Genomic DNA, 15,904 nt, shown 5'->3' with positions numbered 1-15,904 from the left:
GGCTCGATACTTTTTTAAAATATTATTTTTTGGAAAAAAAAAAAAATTACCCACGGAAATATCAAGTGTGTATTGCTTAACAAAGCAGAAAAATCCAAGCTTTCTAGTTTCGCTATTTTTATTCAATTTTTTTTTTTTTTTTCGAATCTCTTTTTAAAACACATTTTTGACACTCAATTAACAGTTTTCCCACATTTGGTATAGTAATTATGTGCATAAAAAAACAACATGATCAGAACCAATACAAAAGAAAAAATTAGAATGTACGCACATATTTTTTATATATATAGACACACACATACACATAAATATACATATACAATATAAATAAAATACACAAAATAAATGTAAGCACACAGCATACTGATATTTAAAAAAAAAAAAAACGTTAAAATTATATAATGAAAAAACTAAATAATTATAAATAAATAAAATAAAAGACAACATTTTGATGTCAATTTTTAAAAAGGCAATGACGGACATTAGGTATTACAACAGGAACCATTGAGTTGTACCTCAGTGTGACCAACTTTCATGTTGTCCAAGAAAGTGGAAAAACTTTCATCATTTAACCCCATGTTAAACAAAAATGAGGAAGAATCCAGCCCTGCTGCTACGCTGCTCATACAGCACAGCTAACATGGAACATTAAAGGAGCTACTGCAACCTTTAAATTCTATGATTCTCAACATCCCAAATGAAAATGTTGCCCATATATTGCATTTATATTCATTTAAAATGCATGGGACTGTTAGTTTTCATTCACTAAAAAATAAACAAAATAACTTGTTTTTTGGAAGTCGACAAGAATGCTGTCGACTTAAAGGTGCCGTCTGATTGGTTCTTTCTGTTTTGGACCGAATGACAGGGATTGGTCAGAGTTTTGCCAGGATTCCAGCTGCTAAAGAGATCTGAATATTCCCTCCTATCTCCTTTCCTATCCACTTTTCCTTAACCCCCGGAAGTGTTGAAGTGGCGACCGTGATAAGGAGCGTTCCAATTCTCTAATTCTCAGTATGAGCTTATCCCACAGCCCAAGGCATGCTAGTGCATCCATGATCAATGTGAATGTCAGAACCACTTCTACGAACCCAGGCTCTGCCCTGGACTCAAAGGTGCAGCCAGGCCAGCAGCAACAACGGGAGTCAAGGAGCCCCAGGCCACCCTCTCTGCCCGGCGCCACCACTAGAGGGAGACACATTGATGGCACACACCAGCCCCGGCACAGACGCCAGCATCTCCCCATCGCGCCCACACATAGCGGAGAAAGGAGAGACACGGCCCGCAGAGACCCCGCGAAGCAAGCACCCAGCACCCCCCCCCCTCTCAACCAACGTCCCCCAAAGGCCCACTGCCCCGCCATGCACAAAATAATACGACTTTAATCTTGTAGTGGCCGATTTTTATTTTTTTTTGTAAAAAGGCTGTAATTATTTTTCATGAAATTATTTAATTGAATTCATCTTTTTCAGAGGCTGAAACATATTTAAAGGACATTTATGAATAGGTTTAAGAATCTCCGTCTTGGAATCTGTAATGGTATGTGTAGAACGTGATGTCATTGTTTTTTGAAGAACATCAGTCGAACAGCGATGACATCAGCAGCAAAAGTGACTTTGGTCTGTGCCCAGAGACAAGCATAGATTCGTCTGGTCACTAACTGAGGAACATAAAGTCTAAGATGTCTGACATGGAGAATGAAAACAATGCTGTTAATCAGTCTGTCATTACGGGGACTGACATCGAGCATTTTGTGAATGAAAAGCTTCGTGATTTGCTCCAAAGCAGCGAAGCAAGACACAAAGAAAAGGATGCTGAAATTGAAAAAATGAAAGCTCAACTGGCGTTCTATAAAAAGAAAGTCCAAGTATTTGTGGATGATTTGCTGAACTTTTCCAAGATGAATCGGAATCACTGCGACGAAGCCAACATGAAAATTCAAACGCTCACAGAGGAAAAGCACAAATTTATGAAGTTAAACCAAGTTCATCAGAGAAAAATGGAATGGGAGAAAGACCAGTTATTCTCCACAAAAACAGAGCTGGAGAAAATGGAATTAGAACAAAAAACTTTGCAGAAACACTGTCAAAGTCAAAATGACCAAATTACGGATTACAAGGAGCAGAATCACAACCTGAGAAAGCAAAACAACAGTTTACAGGAAAACTTAAAAAGACTCTGTGAGATTGAAGAAATGTTCCAGAATACACAAACGGAAAAAGCAATATTAAAATTGGAAATTGATGATGTTCAAAGGCAGGTGGTGAATCAAAATGACCAAATTACGGATTACAAGGAGCAGAATCACAACCTGAGAAAGCAAAACAACAGTTTACAGAAACACATAAAAAGACTCTGTGAGATTGAAGAAATGTTCCAGAATACACAAACGGAAAAAGCAATATTAAAATTGGAAAATGATAAGGTTAGTATTAAGGTGAAATATTTATGTGTCAATCTTGATATGACTGAACAAAAAAACAACGACCTGAAAAGAAAACTCACTGAAGCTATACATATAAATTTGATCTTAAAAAACACAATAACCAAAATGAAACACGAGAATGACAAGTTGAAGAAAAATGTTGTAAAATGCAGCGAAAAACCGGTGTCTGTCACCACTTCGTTAACAGAAGCGCATGTAGTGAATCCACGCCCATAGCATCCTCTGAAGATTCTGATTCCAAAAGTTCAAAACAAGAGAATCACAAGACGTCAAAATTCAAGAAGATGAAAAACAGCAGCCCCACCCACCTGCCAGCCCGCAGATAGCAGGACAGACCTACCAAGCGGCCGATACCGACCTCAACCACCAGAACAGCTAGAGCCGCCCCCCAGCAAAGAGCACCATCCCGGAGTGCCAAGCAACCCCGCCCCAACCCCGGCGCAGAGGCCAGCACCCCCCAGCGCGCCCACCCCCCACCTCGGCGCGGCAGGCCATCCCAGACCCACATGCCGTGAGGCGCGCCCCCAAGGCAACTAGGAGACGAGACAAGCACCAAGCCCCACCCGTAGGGAAGGGGCCCCCCCACGCCCCACCAGGCCGGCACCGCCCGGAGAGACCCTGCAAAGAGAGCCCCCAGCAAAAATAAATGACAGCACGTCTGTTGTTTGTGTTGGAAACACAGAGAAAATGACAACTTAGTGAGGAGCATCCACAAAGTCAATCCTTCCTTTTGTTCCATTCACTGTGAAAAGTATTAAACATGCTCTGACCTTACCTTAGCTGAAGGTCTGGTAACTCAGGTGTTGGTCTCCATCTTTTATAAGCTGTTGTTTTTCCTCAAAACAAAGTTTCTCTATCATCTATCCCTCTGCCTTACAGCGAAGCGAAAAAAAAAAAAAGACTGTGCAGCTGTTCCAGGAAACAGCGCTGTTTAGTAATTTGGGCTATGAAACGCACAAAATGCAGACACTTTCAAACTTATAGGTACTGTAGGCTATTGGAAATGGAAAAATAAATAATTTATAATTAAAAAAATATATATATATATAATTAAATAATCAAAATATCAATTCACCCTTGGGTAGGCACTGCCTACCTTTCCTATCCTGATGGCACGTCACTGCAAATCTCTATATATAGCTTGAATCTCGATATATTGTTCACTCCTAGTATGTGTGCATATGACTGGGTGTATACACGAGCAAAAAAAAAAAAAAAAGAAATTTTTTTTTGATTTGGATTCAGCTGATTTATTGCTTGATCAAATTTTTAGTAATTGCTTGTGTTGTACGTTGCTTTGGACAAAAATGTAAAGAGTACTGATATATCATATTCAAGTTTAAGTACTATTAATTGATTGAAATTGTACTCAAGTATAAGTACAAGTAGGGCTGGGCGATATATCGAATATACTCGATATATCGCAGCTTGTAGTCTGTGCGGTGTTGAAAATGACCATACCGTTAAACTCGCTGACTTTTTTTCTTTTTTTTTTTTTTTTTTTTCTTCTCTTGTCCTGTCCAGCATCGAAGATTACTTAGGTTATGAAGTTAAGCTTATTTTATTTTTTATGCTTGTTTGTAGATTAACTTTTACATACTCGCGGACATAACTCTTCTCACACCCTTTCTCTCTCACAGAGAGACAAAACAAACGCACCTAGTTACCACAAACGTCAGTCTGTCGCGCATGCAACGTCATAACGTCTTCGCCCAGCAGAAAGGTAGCAGCAGCAGGTGCTAACGGTTACAATGGAGGAGGACGAATTAATGGAAAAAAAAAACAGCACAGGATCCATCGTCTGGCGGTGGTTTGGTTTCAAGAAGGAAGATGTTGAACAAACAACGGTGATATGCAAAATCTGTCGCAAAAGCGTCTCTTCAAAATGTAGCAGTACATCAAATTTATATCACCATTTAAGAAACCACCCGCTAGAGAATGAAGAGTGCTTGAAACTCCGCACGACAACATCTCAGAGCGGTGCAATATCAAAGAAAATTCCGAAGCAACCAGCACTCACGCAACTGAGTCTGGCCTCCTCTATTTCCAGGTCAACACCGTACGACAAAAACAGTCAAAAACAGAAGGAGATAACGTGCGCAGTAACCCACCACATCGCCAAAGACATGGTCCCGGTTAATGTGGTGGAGAAGCCCGGGTTCAGAAAGCTCATCAACACGCTTGACCCAAGATATAATCTGCCGGGTCGCAAATATTTTGCAGAGAAAGCGCTGCCTGAGTTGTACATTAAAGTGAGGGAAGAGCTGGCCAGTCAGCTTGTAAATGTGACCCACTTCTCAACAACTGCCGACATATGGAGCAGCCGAACATGTGAGCCATACCTCAGTTTGACGGTCCACTATATAGACAATTGGGAGTTGAAAAGCAAGTGCCTTCAGACGAGTTTTCTTCCTGAGGATCACACTGGCGGGATCATCGCACAAGGCCTGCAAGATGCTCTCATGTCATGGAACTTAAATGAAGCTCGTCAGGTGTGCATCACCACTGATAACGGCGCTAACATCGTCAAAGCTGTGAGCCTGAACCACTGGACACGTCTACAGTGTTTTGGCCATCGCCTGCATCTTGCAATTGGTGAGTGTTTACCACTGTGATAAAATATTAATTATCTTTATTAATATATGAGCAATGTTATAATAGCCTACTGCATGATCACAACACAGAACTTAATAATCTTATATCTATGCAATTAATGTGCGAGAGAGCATGCGCAGCACCAACTGAATGAAATTGAAGAGTACGTACAGCAATATGCAAAAAAAGACGCAAGATTCGTGAACTGCTGCGACCACATTTGGACAGACATAAACCATCCCCTCCTGATGGATATAATTTACTTTGTACATATTGAACAATTTAATATTATTATTTCATATTCCTGTATTTTATGTTAAGACATTTATCTGTGCTTCCTGTTGATGTCACGCTTTGGCAATGTTAACATATGTTTCCCATGCCAATAAAGCTGTATTGAATTAGAGAGAGAGAGAGAGAGAGAGAGAGAGAGAGAGAGAGAGAGAGAGAGAGAGAGAGAGAGAAATATTTTTTTTAAAAAGTGCATACTATACTAGCTTAGGCACCTTAGAGTTTTTATAGTCTTACATGTTCTTTCTTTTTCTGCATTAGTGTGTCAGTAGACTGCTCTTTATTGTGCATTTTTAAATATTTTGAAACTTATTTTTTGATAGCATCTTCACTTTTACACAGTACTATATGAATAAATAATTACCAAGAATTAGTTTGGTGTTAGGCTGAGTGGATTTCTTCACAATTACTATACCCTTTTAAATTATTATAACATTTTAAATGTTTGTTTTAATTCTCAGAGAGAAGCATGAAGGACCCCCGTATTGACCGTGCTGTTGCTGTGTGCAAGAAGGTAGTGAGCAGCTTCTCTTTCAGTTGGAAGAGGAGGAGAGACCTGGCCAGTTCTCCACATATGTAATCAACAATTATTAAAAATATGTTTCAGATCCAGCTTTCCAACATTTTTCTATTTAAAAAAACTTCAAGGGGTAAACTGACACAAAAAAGGCTCAGACGTCCAAACCAAAAATATTGATACCTGTATTTTCATTGATTAAGAAGCCTAACAAAGTAACCAATAGATAGGAAATAAATTAGATGATAGATATTTGTTTTTAGTGTATTTCACAGCTGATTTAGGACTCGTTAGCATAAGAGATGCTAACAGAAAGCTAACTGAATGTTTAAATGTATCATTTATTTCAGGCTCAGAAATTGTGATTAATTGTCATTGAACTTTAGTAAGTGAGAACATAATTGAAATTGACTTTATGAGGATAAAAAAAATAAATAATAGTAATTTAATAATTATCGGGAAAAAAACTGCTGGTCACTGTAGTCGTAATTGAACATGAGTAATTGTAACAGAAAAATGTAATTGACCCCAACCCTGGTTTAAATCCCACTGAGTAACTACCTGGAACATAAAAGTACTCCATCACTTCATATATCTATATTTATTCATTAAATTGTTGAAAACCTTACATATTTGGGGGCTAACCTGTCATGAGGCAAAATGTGTTCTTTACAATTAAAAACAGAGAAATCCTGCCATTACAAATGCATCAAAGCTTTAAATGCATATATAAATTGCAATGTCTCATTCTAAATAAACAGCTATTTTAATTTATTGATGATATAGTTTGTTTAACTTTATGAAGTAAAAAGAATTGTTGAGATTAACATATTTTAGTAAGTGTGAATACAAAATAAAATAACCCTAATAAAAAGAAACATCCTGGTTTGCTTCTGTTCCTGTTGTGGGTGTGTTGCTTTACATATATCGCATACAGATTATATGAGCAAAATATTTATTAGGGACACATTTGGGGAAAAAATACATCTGGGCTCGATACTTTTTTTAAATATTATTTTTAGGAAGAAAACAAATTACCCACGGAAATATCAAGTGTGTATTGCTTAATAAAGCAGAAAAATCCAAGCTTTCTAGTTTCACTATTTTTATTCAATTTTTTTTTTTTTAAGAATCTCTTTTTAAAACACATTTTTGACACTCAATTAACAGTTTTCCCACATTTGGTATAGTAATTATGTGCATAAAAAAAAAAACATGATCAGAACCAATACAAATAAAATAAATTAGAATGTACGCACATATATTTTATAGATATATAGACACACACATACACATAAATATACATATACAATATAAATAAAATACACAAAATAAATGTAAGCACACAGCATACTGATATTTAAAATAAAATAAATAAACGTTAAAATTATATAATGAAAAAACTAAATAATTATAAATAAATAAAATAAAAGACAACATTTTGATGTCAATTTTTAAAAAGGCAATGACGGACATTAGGTATTACAACAGGAACCATTGAGTTGTACCTCAGTGTGACCAACTTTCATGTTGTCCAAGAAAGTGGAAAAACTTTCATCATTTAACCCCATGTTAAACAAAAATGAGGAAGAATCCAGCCCTGCTGCTACGCTGCTCATACAGCACAGCTAACATGGAACATTAAAGGAGCTACTGCAACCTTTAAATTCTATGATTCTCAACATCCCAAATGAAAATGTTGCCCATATATTGCATTTATATTCATTTAAAATGCATGGGACTATTAGTTTTCATTCACTAAAAAATAAACAAAATAACTTGTTTTTTGGAAGTCGACAAGAATGCTGTCGACTTAAAGGTGCCGTCTGATTGGTTCTTTCTGTTTTGGACCGAATGACAGGGATTGGTCAGAGTTTTGCCAGGATTCCAGCTGCTAAAGAGATCTGAATATTCCCTCCTATCTCCTTTCCTATCCACTTTTCCTTAACCCCCGGAAGTGTTGAAGTGGCGACCGTGATAAGGAGCGTTCCAATTCTCTAATTCTCAGTATGAGCTTATCCCACAGCCCAAGGCATGCTAGTGCATCCATGATCAATGTGAATGTCAGAACCACTTCTACGAACCCAGGCTCTGCCCTGGACTCAAAGGTGCAGCCAGGCCAGCAGCAACAACGGGAGTCAAGGAGCCCCAGGCCACCCTCTCTGCCCGGCGCCACCACTAGAGGGAGACACATTGATGGCACACACCAGCCCCGGCACAGACGCCAGCATCTCCCCATCGCGCTCACACATAGCGGAGAAAGGAGAGACACGGCCCGCAGAGACCCCGCGAAGCAAGCACCCAGCACCCCCCCCCCCCCCAATCAACGTCCCCCAAAGGCCCACTGCCCCGCCATGCACAAAATAATACGACTTTAATCTTGTAGTGGCCGATTTTTATTTTTTTTTTGTAAAAAGGCTGTAATTATTTTTCATAAAATTATTTAATTGAATTCATCTTTTTCAGAGGCTGAAACGTATTTAAAGGACATTTATGAATAGGTTTAAGAATCTCCGTCTTGGAATCTGTAATGGTATGTGTAGAACGTGATGTCATTGTTTTTTTGAAGAACATCAGTCGAACAGCGATGACATCAGCAGCAAAAGTGACTTTGGTCTGTGCCCAGAGACAAGCATAGATTCGTCTGGTCACTAACTGAGGAACATAAAGTCTAAGATGTCTGACATGGAGAATGAAAACAATGCTGTTAATCAGTCTGTCATTACGGGGACTGACATCGAGCATTTTGGGAATGAAAAGCTTCGTGATTTGCTCCAAAGCAGCGAAGCAAGACACAAAGAAAAGGATGCTGAAATTGAAAAAATGAAAGCTCAACACGAAAACATTGCAACACAGAAATGTATTGCACTGGCGTTCTATCAAGAGAAAGTCCAAGTATTTGCGGATGATTTGCTGACCTTGTCCAAGATTAATCAGAAAGTCTGCGACGAAGCCAACATGAAAATTCAAACGCTCACAGAGGAAAAGCACAAATTTATAAAGTTAAACGAAGATTATCAGAGAAAAATGGAATGGGAGAAAGACCAGTTATTCTCCACAAAAACAGAGCTGGAGAAAATGGAATTAGAACAAAAAACTTTGCAGAAACACTGTCAAAGTCAAAATGACCAAATTACGGATTACAAGGAGCAGATCGACAACCTGAGAAAGCAAAACAACAGTTTACAGGAAAACTTAGAAAGAATGAAGTTAAGTGAATCAGAGTTATCTGAGACTCGTGAAAAGGAAAAAGCAATGTTAAATATGAAAATTGATGATGTTCAAAGGAAGGTGGTGAATCAAAATGACAAAATTACGGATTACATTATGCAGAATCACCAACTGAAAGAGCAAAACAACAGTTTACAGAAAAACTTAGAAATAATTAAGTTAAGTGAATCAGAGTTATCTGAGATTCATGAAAAGGAAAAAGCAATGTTAAATATGGAAATTGATGATGTTCAAAGGCAGGTGGTGAAACAAAATGACAAAATTACGGATTACAAGGAGCAGAATCACAACCTGATACAGCAAAACAACAGTTTACAGAAAGACAGAGAAAGACTCTGTGAGATTGAAGAAATGTTACGGAATACACAAACGGAAAAAGCAATATTAAATATGGAAATTGATGATGTTCAAAGGCAGGTGGTGAAACAAAATGACAAAATTACGGATTACAAGGAGCAGAATCACAACCTGATACAGCAAAACAACAGTTTACAGAAAGACAGAGAAAGACTCTGTGAGATTGAAGAAATGTTACGGAATACACAAACGGAAAAAGCAATATTAAATATGGAAATTGATGATGTTCAAAGGAAGGTGGTGAAACAAAATGACAAAATTACGGATTACAAGGAGCAGAATCACAACCTGATACAGCAAAACAGTTTACTGAAAGACATAAAAAGACTCTGTGAGATTGAAGAAATGTTCCAGAATAGACAAAACGAAAAAGCAATATTAAAATTGAAAATTGATGAGGTTCAAAGGAAGGTGGTGAATCAAAATGACAAAATTACGGATTACAAGGAGCAGAATCACAACCTGATACAGCAAAACAACAGTTTACAGAAAGACATAAAAAGACTCTGTGAGATTGAAGAAATGTTCCAGAATACACAAACGGAAAAAGCAATATTAAAATTGGAAAATGATAAGGTTAGTATTAAGGTGAAATATTTATGTGACAATCTTGTTATGACTGAACAAGAAAACAACGACCTGAAAAGAAAACTCACTGAAGCTATACATATAAATTTGATCTTAAAAAACACAATAACCAAAATGAAACACGAGAATGACAAGTTGAAGAGAAATGTTGTAAAATGCAGCGAAAAACCGGTGTCTGTCACCACTTCGTTAACAGAAGCGCATGTAGGAAGTGAATCCACGCCCATAGCATCCTCTGAAGATTCTGATTCCCAAAGTTCAAAACAAGAGAATCACAAGACGTCAAAATTCAAGAAGATGAAAAACTTTCTAAAAAAAAAATTGTTAAGGAAAAAGGACTCTTAAAATTCTACTAGGGATGGGCGATATGGACTAAAAGTATGTATCCCGATAATTTCTGGTATTTATCACAATAACGACAAACATCACAATAGATAAATCTTGTTTCATTCATCTTATGAGTTTCCTTTTTTTTAAACTTTTTTTTTCACCAAGGGGATGCTGCAAGTTGCCCCGCCGGCCCCCAGGCACACCGTCCAGGCACCCCAGATCGCCTTTCTTTGATGCCGCCCGCGTGATGAGCCCTAGAAAGCCCCCCCACCCCCCCACCAAAGGGCCCAGTCACACTGCAGAGCCCGGCTCACAGGGCGCCGCCCAAGCCGGGGCCACCCGGCGTCGCACCCACAGGCATGGTAGGGCACGGCCTGCACCACCCGCCCCAGAAGACCCCCGTCAAGACTGGCCTGGCCTGCTGGCCAGGCTCGCCGGACCCCAAGGGCACCACCGCAGGACAGGGAACCCCCAAGGGCGAGCCCCCGGGCCAAGCCCCCGGGCCAAACCCCCGTGGGGAGCGCTCTCCCACCCCAGCCCACGAACAGGCCACAACCCAGCAAGACCGCACAGCCCCAGGCGGTGCAAGAACAGCAGCCCAGGCCCCGCCCCCCACCGGACAGCGCAAGCCACAGGGCAATGCCCCCGCCTGGCGCAAGGGCGACCGGTGGCCGCCACCGCGGGAGCAAGGCACTCCAACGGCACACAACCGATGCGGAGCAGCAGCCCCACCCACCTGCCAGCCCGCAGATAGCAGGACAGACCTACCAAGCGGCCGATACCGACCTCAACCACCGGAACAGCTAGAGCCGCCCCCCAGCAAAGAGCACCATCCCGGAGTGCCAAGCAACCCCGCCCCAACCCCGGCGCAGAGGCCAGCACCCCCCAGCGCGCCCACCCCCCACCTCGGTGCGGCAGGCCACCCCAGACCCACACGCCGCGAGGCGCGCCCCCAAGGCAACCAGGAGACGAGACAAGCACCAAGCCCCACCAGGCCGGCACCGCCTGGAGAGACCCTGCAAAGAGAGCCCCCAGCAAAAATAAATGACAGCACGTCTGTTGTTTGTGTTGGAAACACAGAGAAAATGACAACTTAGTGAGGAGCATCCACAAAGTCAATCCTTCCTTTTGTTCCATTCACTGTGAAAAGTATTAAACATGCTCTGACCTTACCTTAGCTGAAGGTCTGGTAACTCAGGTGTTGGTCTCCATCTTTTATAAGCTGTTGTTTTTACTCAAAACAAAGTTTCTCTATCATCTATCCCTCTGCCTTACAGCGAAGCGAAAAAAAAAAAAAAAGACTCTGCAGCTGTTCCAGGAAACAGCGCTGTTTAGTAATTTGGGCTATGAAACGCACAAAATGCAGACACTTTCAAACTTATAGGTACTGTAGGCTATTGGAAATGAAAAAATAAATAATTTATAATAAATATATTTATATATATATATATATATATATATATATATATATATATATATATATATAATTAAATAATCAAAATATCAATTCACCCTTGGGTAGGCACTGCCTACCTTACCTACCCTGATGGCACGTCACTGCAAATCTCTATATATAGCTTGAATCTCGATATATTGTTCACTCCTAGTATGTGTGCATATGACTGGGTGTATACACGAGCAAAAAAAAAAAAAAAGAAAAGATTTTTGATTTGGATTCAGCTGATTTATTGCTTGATCAAATTTTTAGTAATTGCTTGTGTTGTACGTTGCTTTGGACAAAAATGTAAAGAGTACTGATATATCATATTCAAGTTTAAGTACTATTAATTGATTGAAATTGTACTCAAGTATAAGTACAAGTAAGTCATACTTAAAATGGGGGTACGAGTATTTGAGAAAAACTGCTTTATGGCGTCACAGGGTTGGATTGAAGTCATAGTGAAGCAGCGTGCGTGCGTGCAGCATGTGATCCTAAAGCCTCCTCCTCCTCTTCTTCTTCTTCTTCTTCTTCTTCTTCTGCGGTGTTCACAGGCGGTTGATGGGAGTCGTTCATCCGAGCTCTACGTCTCAAACTCCGGAGGTGAGTCTGTAAAAAGAGTCAATTTAACATTTTATTTGTCCGCTTGAGCAGGATTGTGTGTGTGTGTGTGATACAAACCGGAAGTGATGACGCAGAGATTCCGTTGCGGAACATCAGTGGCTCACGGTCACAGACTTTAGCAGGAGGAGCAGTACTGACAGCTGTGTGTGTGTGTGTGTGTGTGAGTGTGTGCGCGCGCGTGTGCGTGAGTGTGTGTGTGTGTGTGTGTGTGTGTGTGTGTGTGTGGTGGGGGGGCACTGCCCACGAATGCCCCCCACGACACAGACACTGTCCTTTGCTCAAGTTTTACATTATTTTTGTCTCTAAACTTCTTCCTGTGTCTCGTCCAACATTAACCTGGAATTTAGGTCTTTTTATTCTTTTTTTCCTGAAGTTTTTCTCATTTTAGAATTTTAAAGAGTTGTGCCACAAATTATTGATGGATGAGGAAAAAAAGTCTGTGTGCAAGTAAAAAAAAAAAAAATCTCTCATGTTAAAAAATAAACTCACAAATGTTTGTGTGTACCGCCTGAGAGGCACACGTACCCCAGTTTGGGAACCCCTGGCGTAGAGTTCTGGGTGGTCGCACACCTCCGCGATTATTTTCTTCTCCATGCTGACGTGTTGACGGCCTGATGTCATTGTCAACAAGGACTCTGATTGGCTTTCGCAACTTCGCGTCACACAAAACATTCGCTGGAGTTCAATTTTTTCAACTCAAGCGAATGACAAATGTCACGGAAAATTGGGAGCGTACATGCCGCGGCCAACGCTCTTGCCGCGCAGATCACACCGCGCCCCCATCAGGAGAATAATTTGCCCCTTACCGTGTCTATCCCATTGACTTTATATGTAATCTGATCACGCAAACATTTCATGAGGCGTTGTAGTTTTCACTTAGTGGAAGCGCATCTGATCGTCAAAACAGACGTGATCACCTTTTCCTAACACCTCTCTTAACACCTTTCTTTAACCCCCGTGACGTTATCCACAGGATTAAGGAAACGCCATCACGTTTGTTTTGACAATCACACGCACTTCCACTAGGTGACGTAATAATCTGATAGCCGCAAAAGTTAGTGACGTCTGCCGTGGTGAAAAAACTACAAATTTCAGAAAATTGACTTTCCCCTGATATAATCTCAAAAATCACAAGATTTTAATGTTAAAATCAAAGGAAAAGAGGCTACCAGGCTATGAGGAACAAAAGAGAAACTAAAAGAATGTCACTTTGAGAATGGTTGCTCACACTCAAATTCCACTCGCAAATATGAATTATGTTGAATAAAACATAATGTGGCTAAACTGATCTCTTATTTCTGAACCACAGTGTCTGTTTTATGTCAGTTATAATCTGATAATATGTCATAATAAGATATGGGGTTTAGATTATTTACAGTTGTTCTAAGCATATTATTGCATTACATGATCTCTGACTCCGTCCCTTGAGTTTCCGTGAGCGTGCGGGTGTGCGTGTCCCTTTAAATGTTGTTGCCACAAGGAATTGTGGGTCAGCATTATCTCGTCTCCTTTGGTGAAGGATGCATCAGTGTTTCCTAGGCTAACAGAGGTTTTACTTAAACACTTCCGAAGATAAAGGAACAGTCGATAGGAGGGACTAGTCGGATGCAGCCCCTGTCTCGATGCAGTATATCCACTATATTGGCCCTTTAACTTTGAAGCCGAGTTGTCAACTTCTCCAAGTTAATTTCCATCCCGCGTAGACGTTCCAAAGTAGCATCCTGCTTACTTTTGAGTTTGTTTATTGCACAATCCCTCAGTAATGACTGGCAGCCTTCCCAAAACAGCTGCCAACGCAATCCGAACTTTGCGATGCATTAGAAAACTGCCAGCTACAATCAGCAGCATACTTGTTATCATAATTCCAGTTATGTAGACGTCTTCCACGTCCTCAACGGAAATGAAAGATGGACACACGATCCTCCACTCATCCCAGGAGTCCATCGTGTATCTGGCAACAAACGTTACGTCAGGACAGGCGGGCTCTCCTTTGCCCATTCTTTTTGTTGAAGAAATTTGTTCGATTGCATTGAGAGACCAGCTGATCAATTCCATAATTTTGGTTTTGGATAGAGATGTAGAGAGAGGCTCCTGTTAGATTCTAACAAAAGACAGTACAAAACAAAGGCACAGCAAGCAGAGCAGATAAGGGGATGGAGAGAAAAAAGCGTCCGCCTTCGTTGAGAGCAAGATGCGCTTTTTCTAATTGTTGATGATAAATTTGGCCTCCTCATCCTATGATCGTTTGTGTGTGTGTGTGTGTGTGTGTATGTGTGTGTGTATGCATGTTTACAAATATTACAATTGTCCAATTAGACACATATCCAAAGCCAGAGGTGAAAGTAACGGATTATAAGAACTCACATTACTGTAATTGAGTTGCTTTTATGGATACTTGTACTTTTTGTGTATATTTCTAAATCAGAAATTTCACTTGTACTTAAAGGTGCAGTCCGCGACTTTCAGATTCCTCTCTCCCTTTCCAAACTCCCTCCCTCAGAGGAGCTAACAAGCTAACGTTAGTCCGACAGCAACATCGCAGTAATATAACATGCTCTGTTAAAAGCATTTTACTGCAGCGCTTCTCTCTCTCTATGTGCAGACAGTACACCAACCTAGCAGCAGCAGCAACAACACAGTGTCACTTACAGCAGCCCACACGGAGGTTGCTGCGTGCACATGAACAACACATGCTCGACAGAGTTCTAGTGTAACAATTACAAATCACTCATAATGTAAATCAAGCAGCAGTAATTTACCTTTCAAGCAGAAAAGTCACCAATTCCATCTTCTACTCCTCCAGACCATACACTGTAAAAAAGATGGGGCTACAGCTCCAAGAAAGGGGCGGGGACTGTGAGTAGCAGCTGTTAGACAGTCAAGTCAAACAAAATCCTGGTTCTGATTGGTTCTTTTTGCTCGGTGGCGGTGCATTCTGGCAATCTGCCTTTAAGTACATTTTAAAAGAAGTAAAGTGATTAATTTCTACACCCAACCATTACTGAGTAAATTAGTGTTTTTTGTTTTAAAATGATCAACGGACATTGGGAAACTACAAAAAAAATGAAATGACATAAAATGACAATGAAAAAAAAAAATAAATAAATAATAATAATAATAATAATAAATAAAAATAAATATAATAATAAAATAAATAATAATTATAAATTAATCTACAATAATAATGAAATAATGATATTTTTTGTTTTAAAATGATCAATGGACATTGTATAATAAAACAATCAAATGCATCACATCAAAGCCGACCGATCAGATTAAACGTAATGTACGGCACCAAAACAGCATTGAATGGCGGTTATTTTCTCAGTTTTAGAGTTCATAAATGTAGCTATACTGAGAGCCTATTATTTATATATTTTTTATTTTGAGGTTAATTGACAATTGTTATAGAAAAATGACACAAAAGGACAAGAAAGGCACCTAAAAGGATGACAATAATACACAAACCATCAACAAAAATACAAAA

At 39.8% G+C, this 15,904-nt stretch overlaps 1 protein-coding gene across 2 annotated transcripts; it reads left to right on the top strand.

Moving 5' to 3' along the window:
- The first annotated feature begins 1,604 nt into the window (after positions 1–1,604).
- Positions 1,605–10,644, top strand: LOC114476836 (girdin-like). 2 transcript variants are annotated; one of them, XM_028468803.1, is made up of 3 exons: positions 1,605–2,425; positions 9,837–10,403; positions 10,521–10,644. In XM_028468803.1, the coding sequence occupies exons 1-2, from the start codon at positions 1,682–1,684 to the stop codon at positions 10,368–10,370; spliced, it is 1,278 nt and encodes a 425-aa protein (XP_028324604.1). In that variant the 5' UTR covers positions 1,605–1,681; the 3' UTR covers positions 10,371–10,403; positions 10,521–10,644. The 2 variants fall into 2 exon arrangements, with proteins under 2 accessions (XP_028324604.1, XP_028324603.1); XM_028468802.1 differs by lacking the exon at positions 1,605–2,425 and having other exon boundaries at positions 8,465–10,403.
- The last annotated feature ends 5,260 nt before the right edge of the window (positions 10,645–15,904 follow it).

The sequence above is a fragment of the Gouania willdenowi genome, chromosome 15, assembly GCF_900634775.1.
Source record: "Gouania willdenowi chromosome 15, fGouWil2.1, whole genome shotgun sequence".
Lineage (NCBI taxonomy): Eukaryota > Metazoa > Chordata > Actinopteri > Blenniiformes > Gobiesocidae > Gouania > Gouania willdenowi.
Note: the sequence above shows the minus strand (reverse complement) of the source record. Positions and strands in the feature narration are given on the sequence as shown.

What these genes read in the sequence shown, in the direction of transcription:
- LOC114476836 (XM_028468802.1), top strand. Translation starts at nt 8,526, where the DNA reads ATGTCTGACATGGAGAATGAAAACAATGCTGTTAATCAGTCTGTCATT.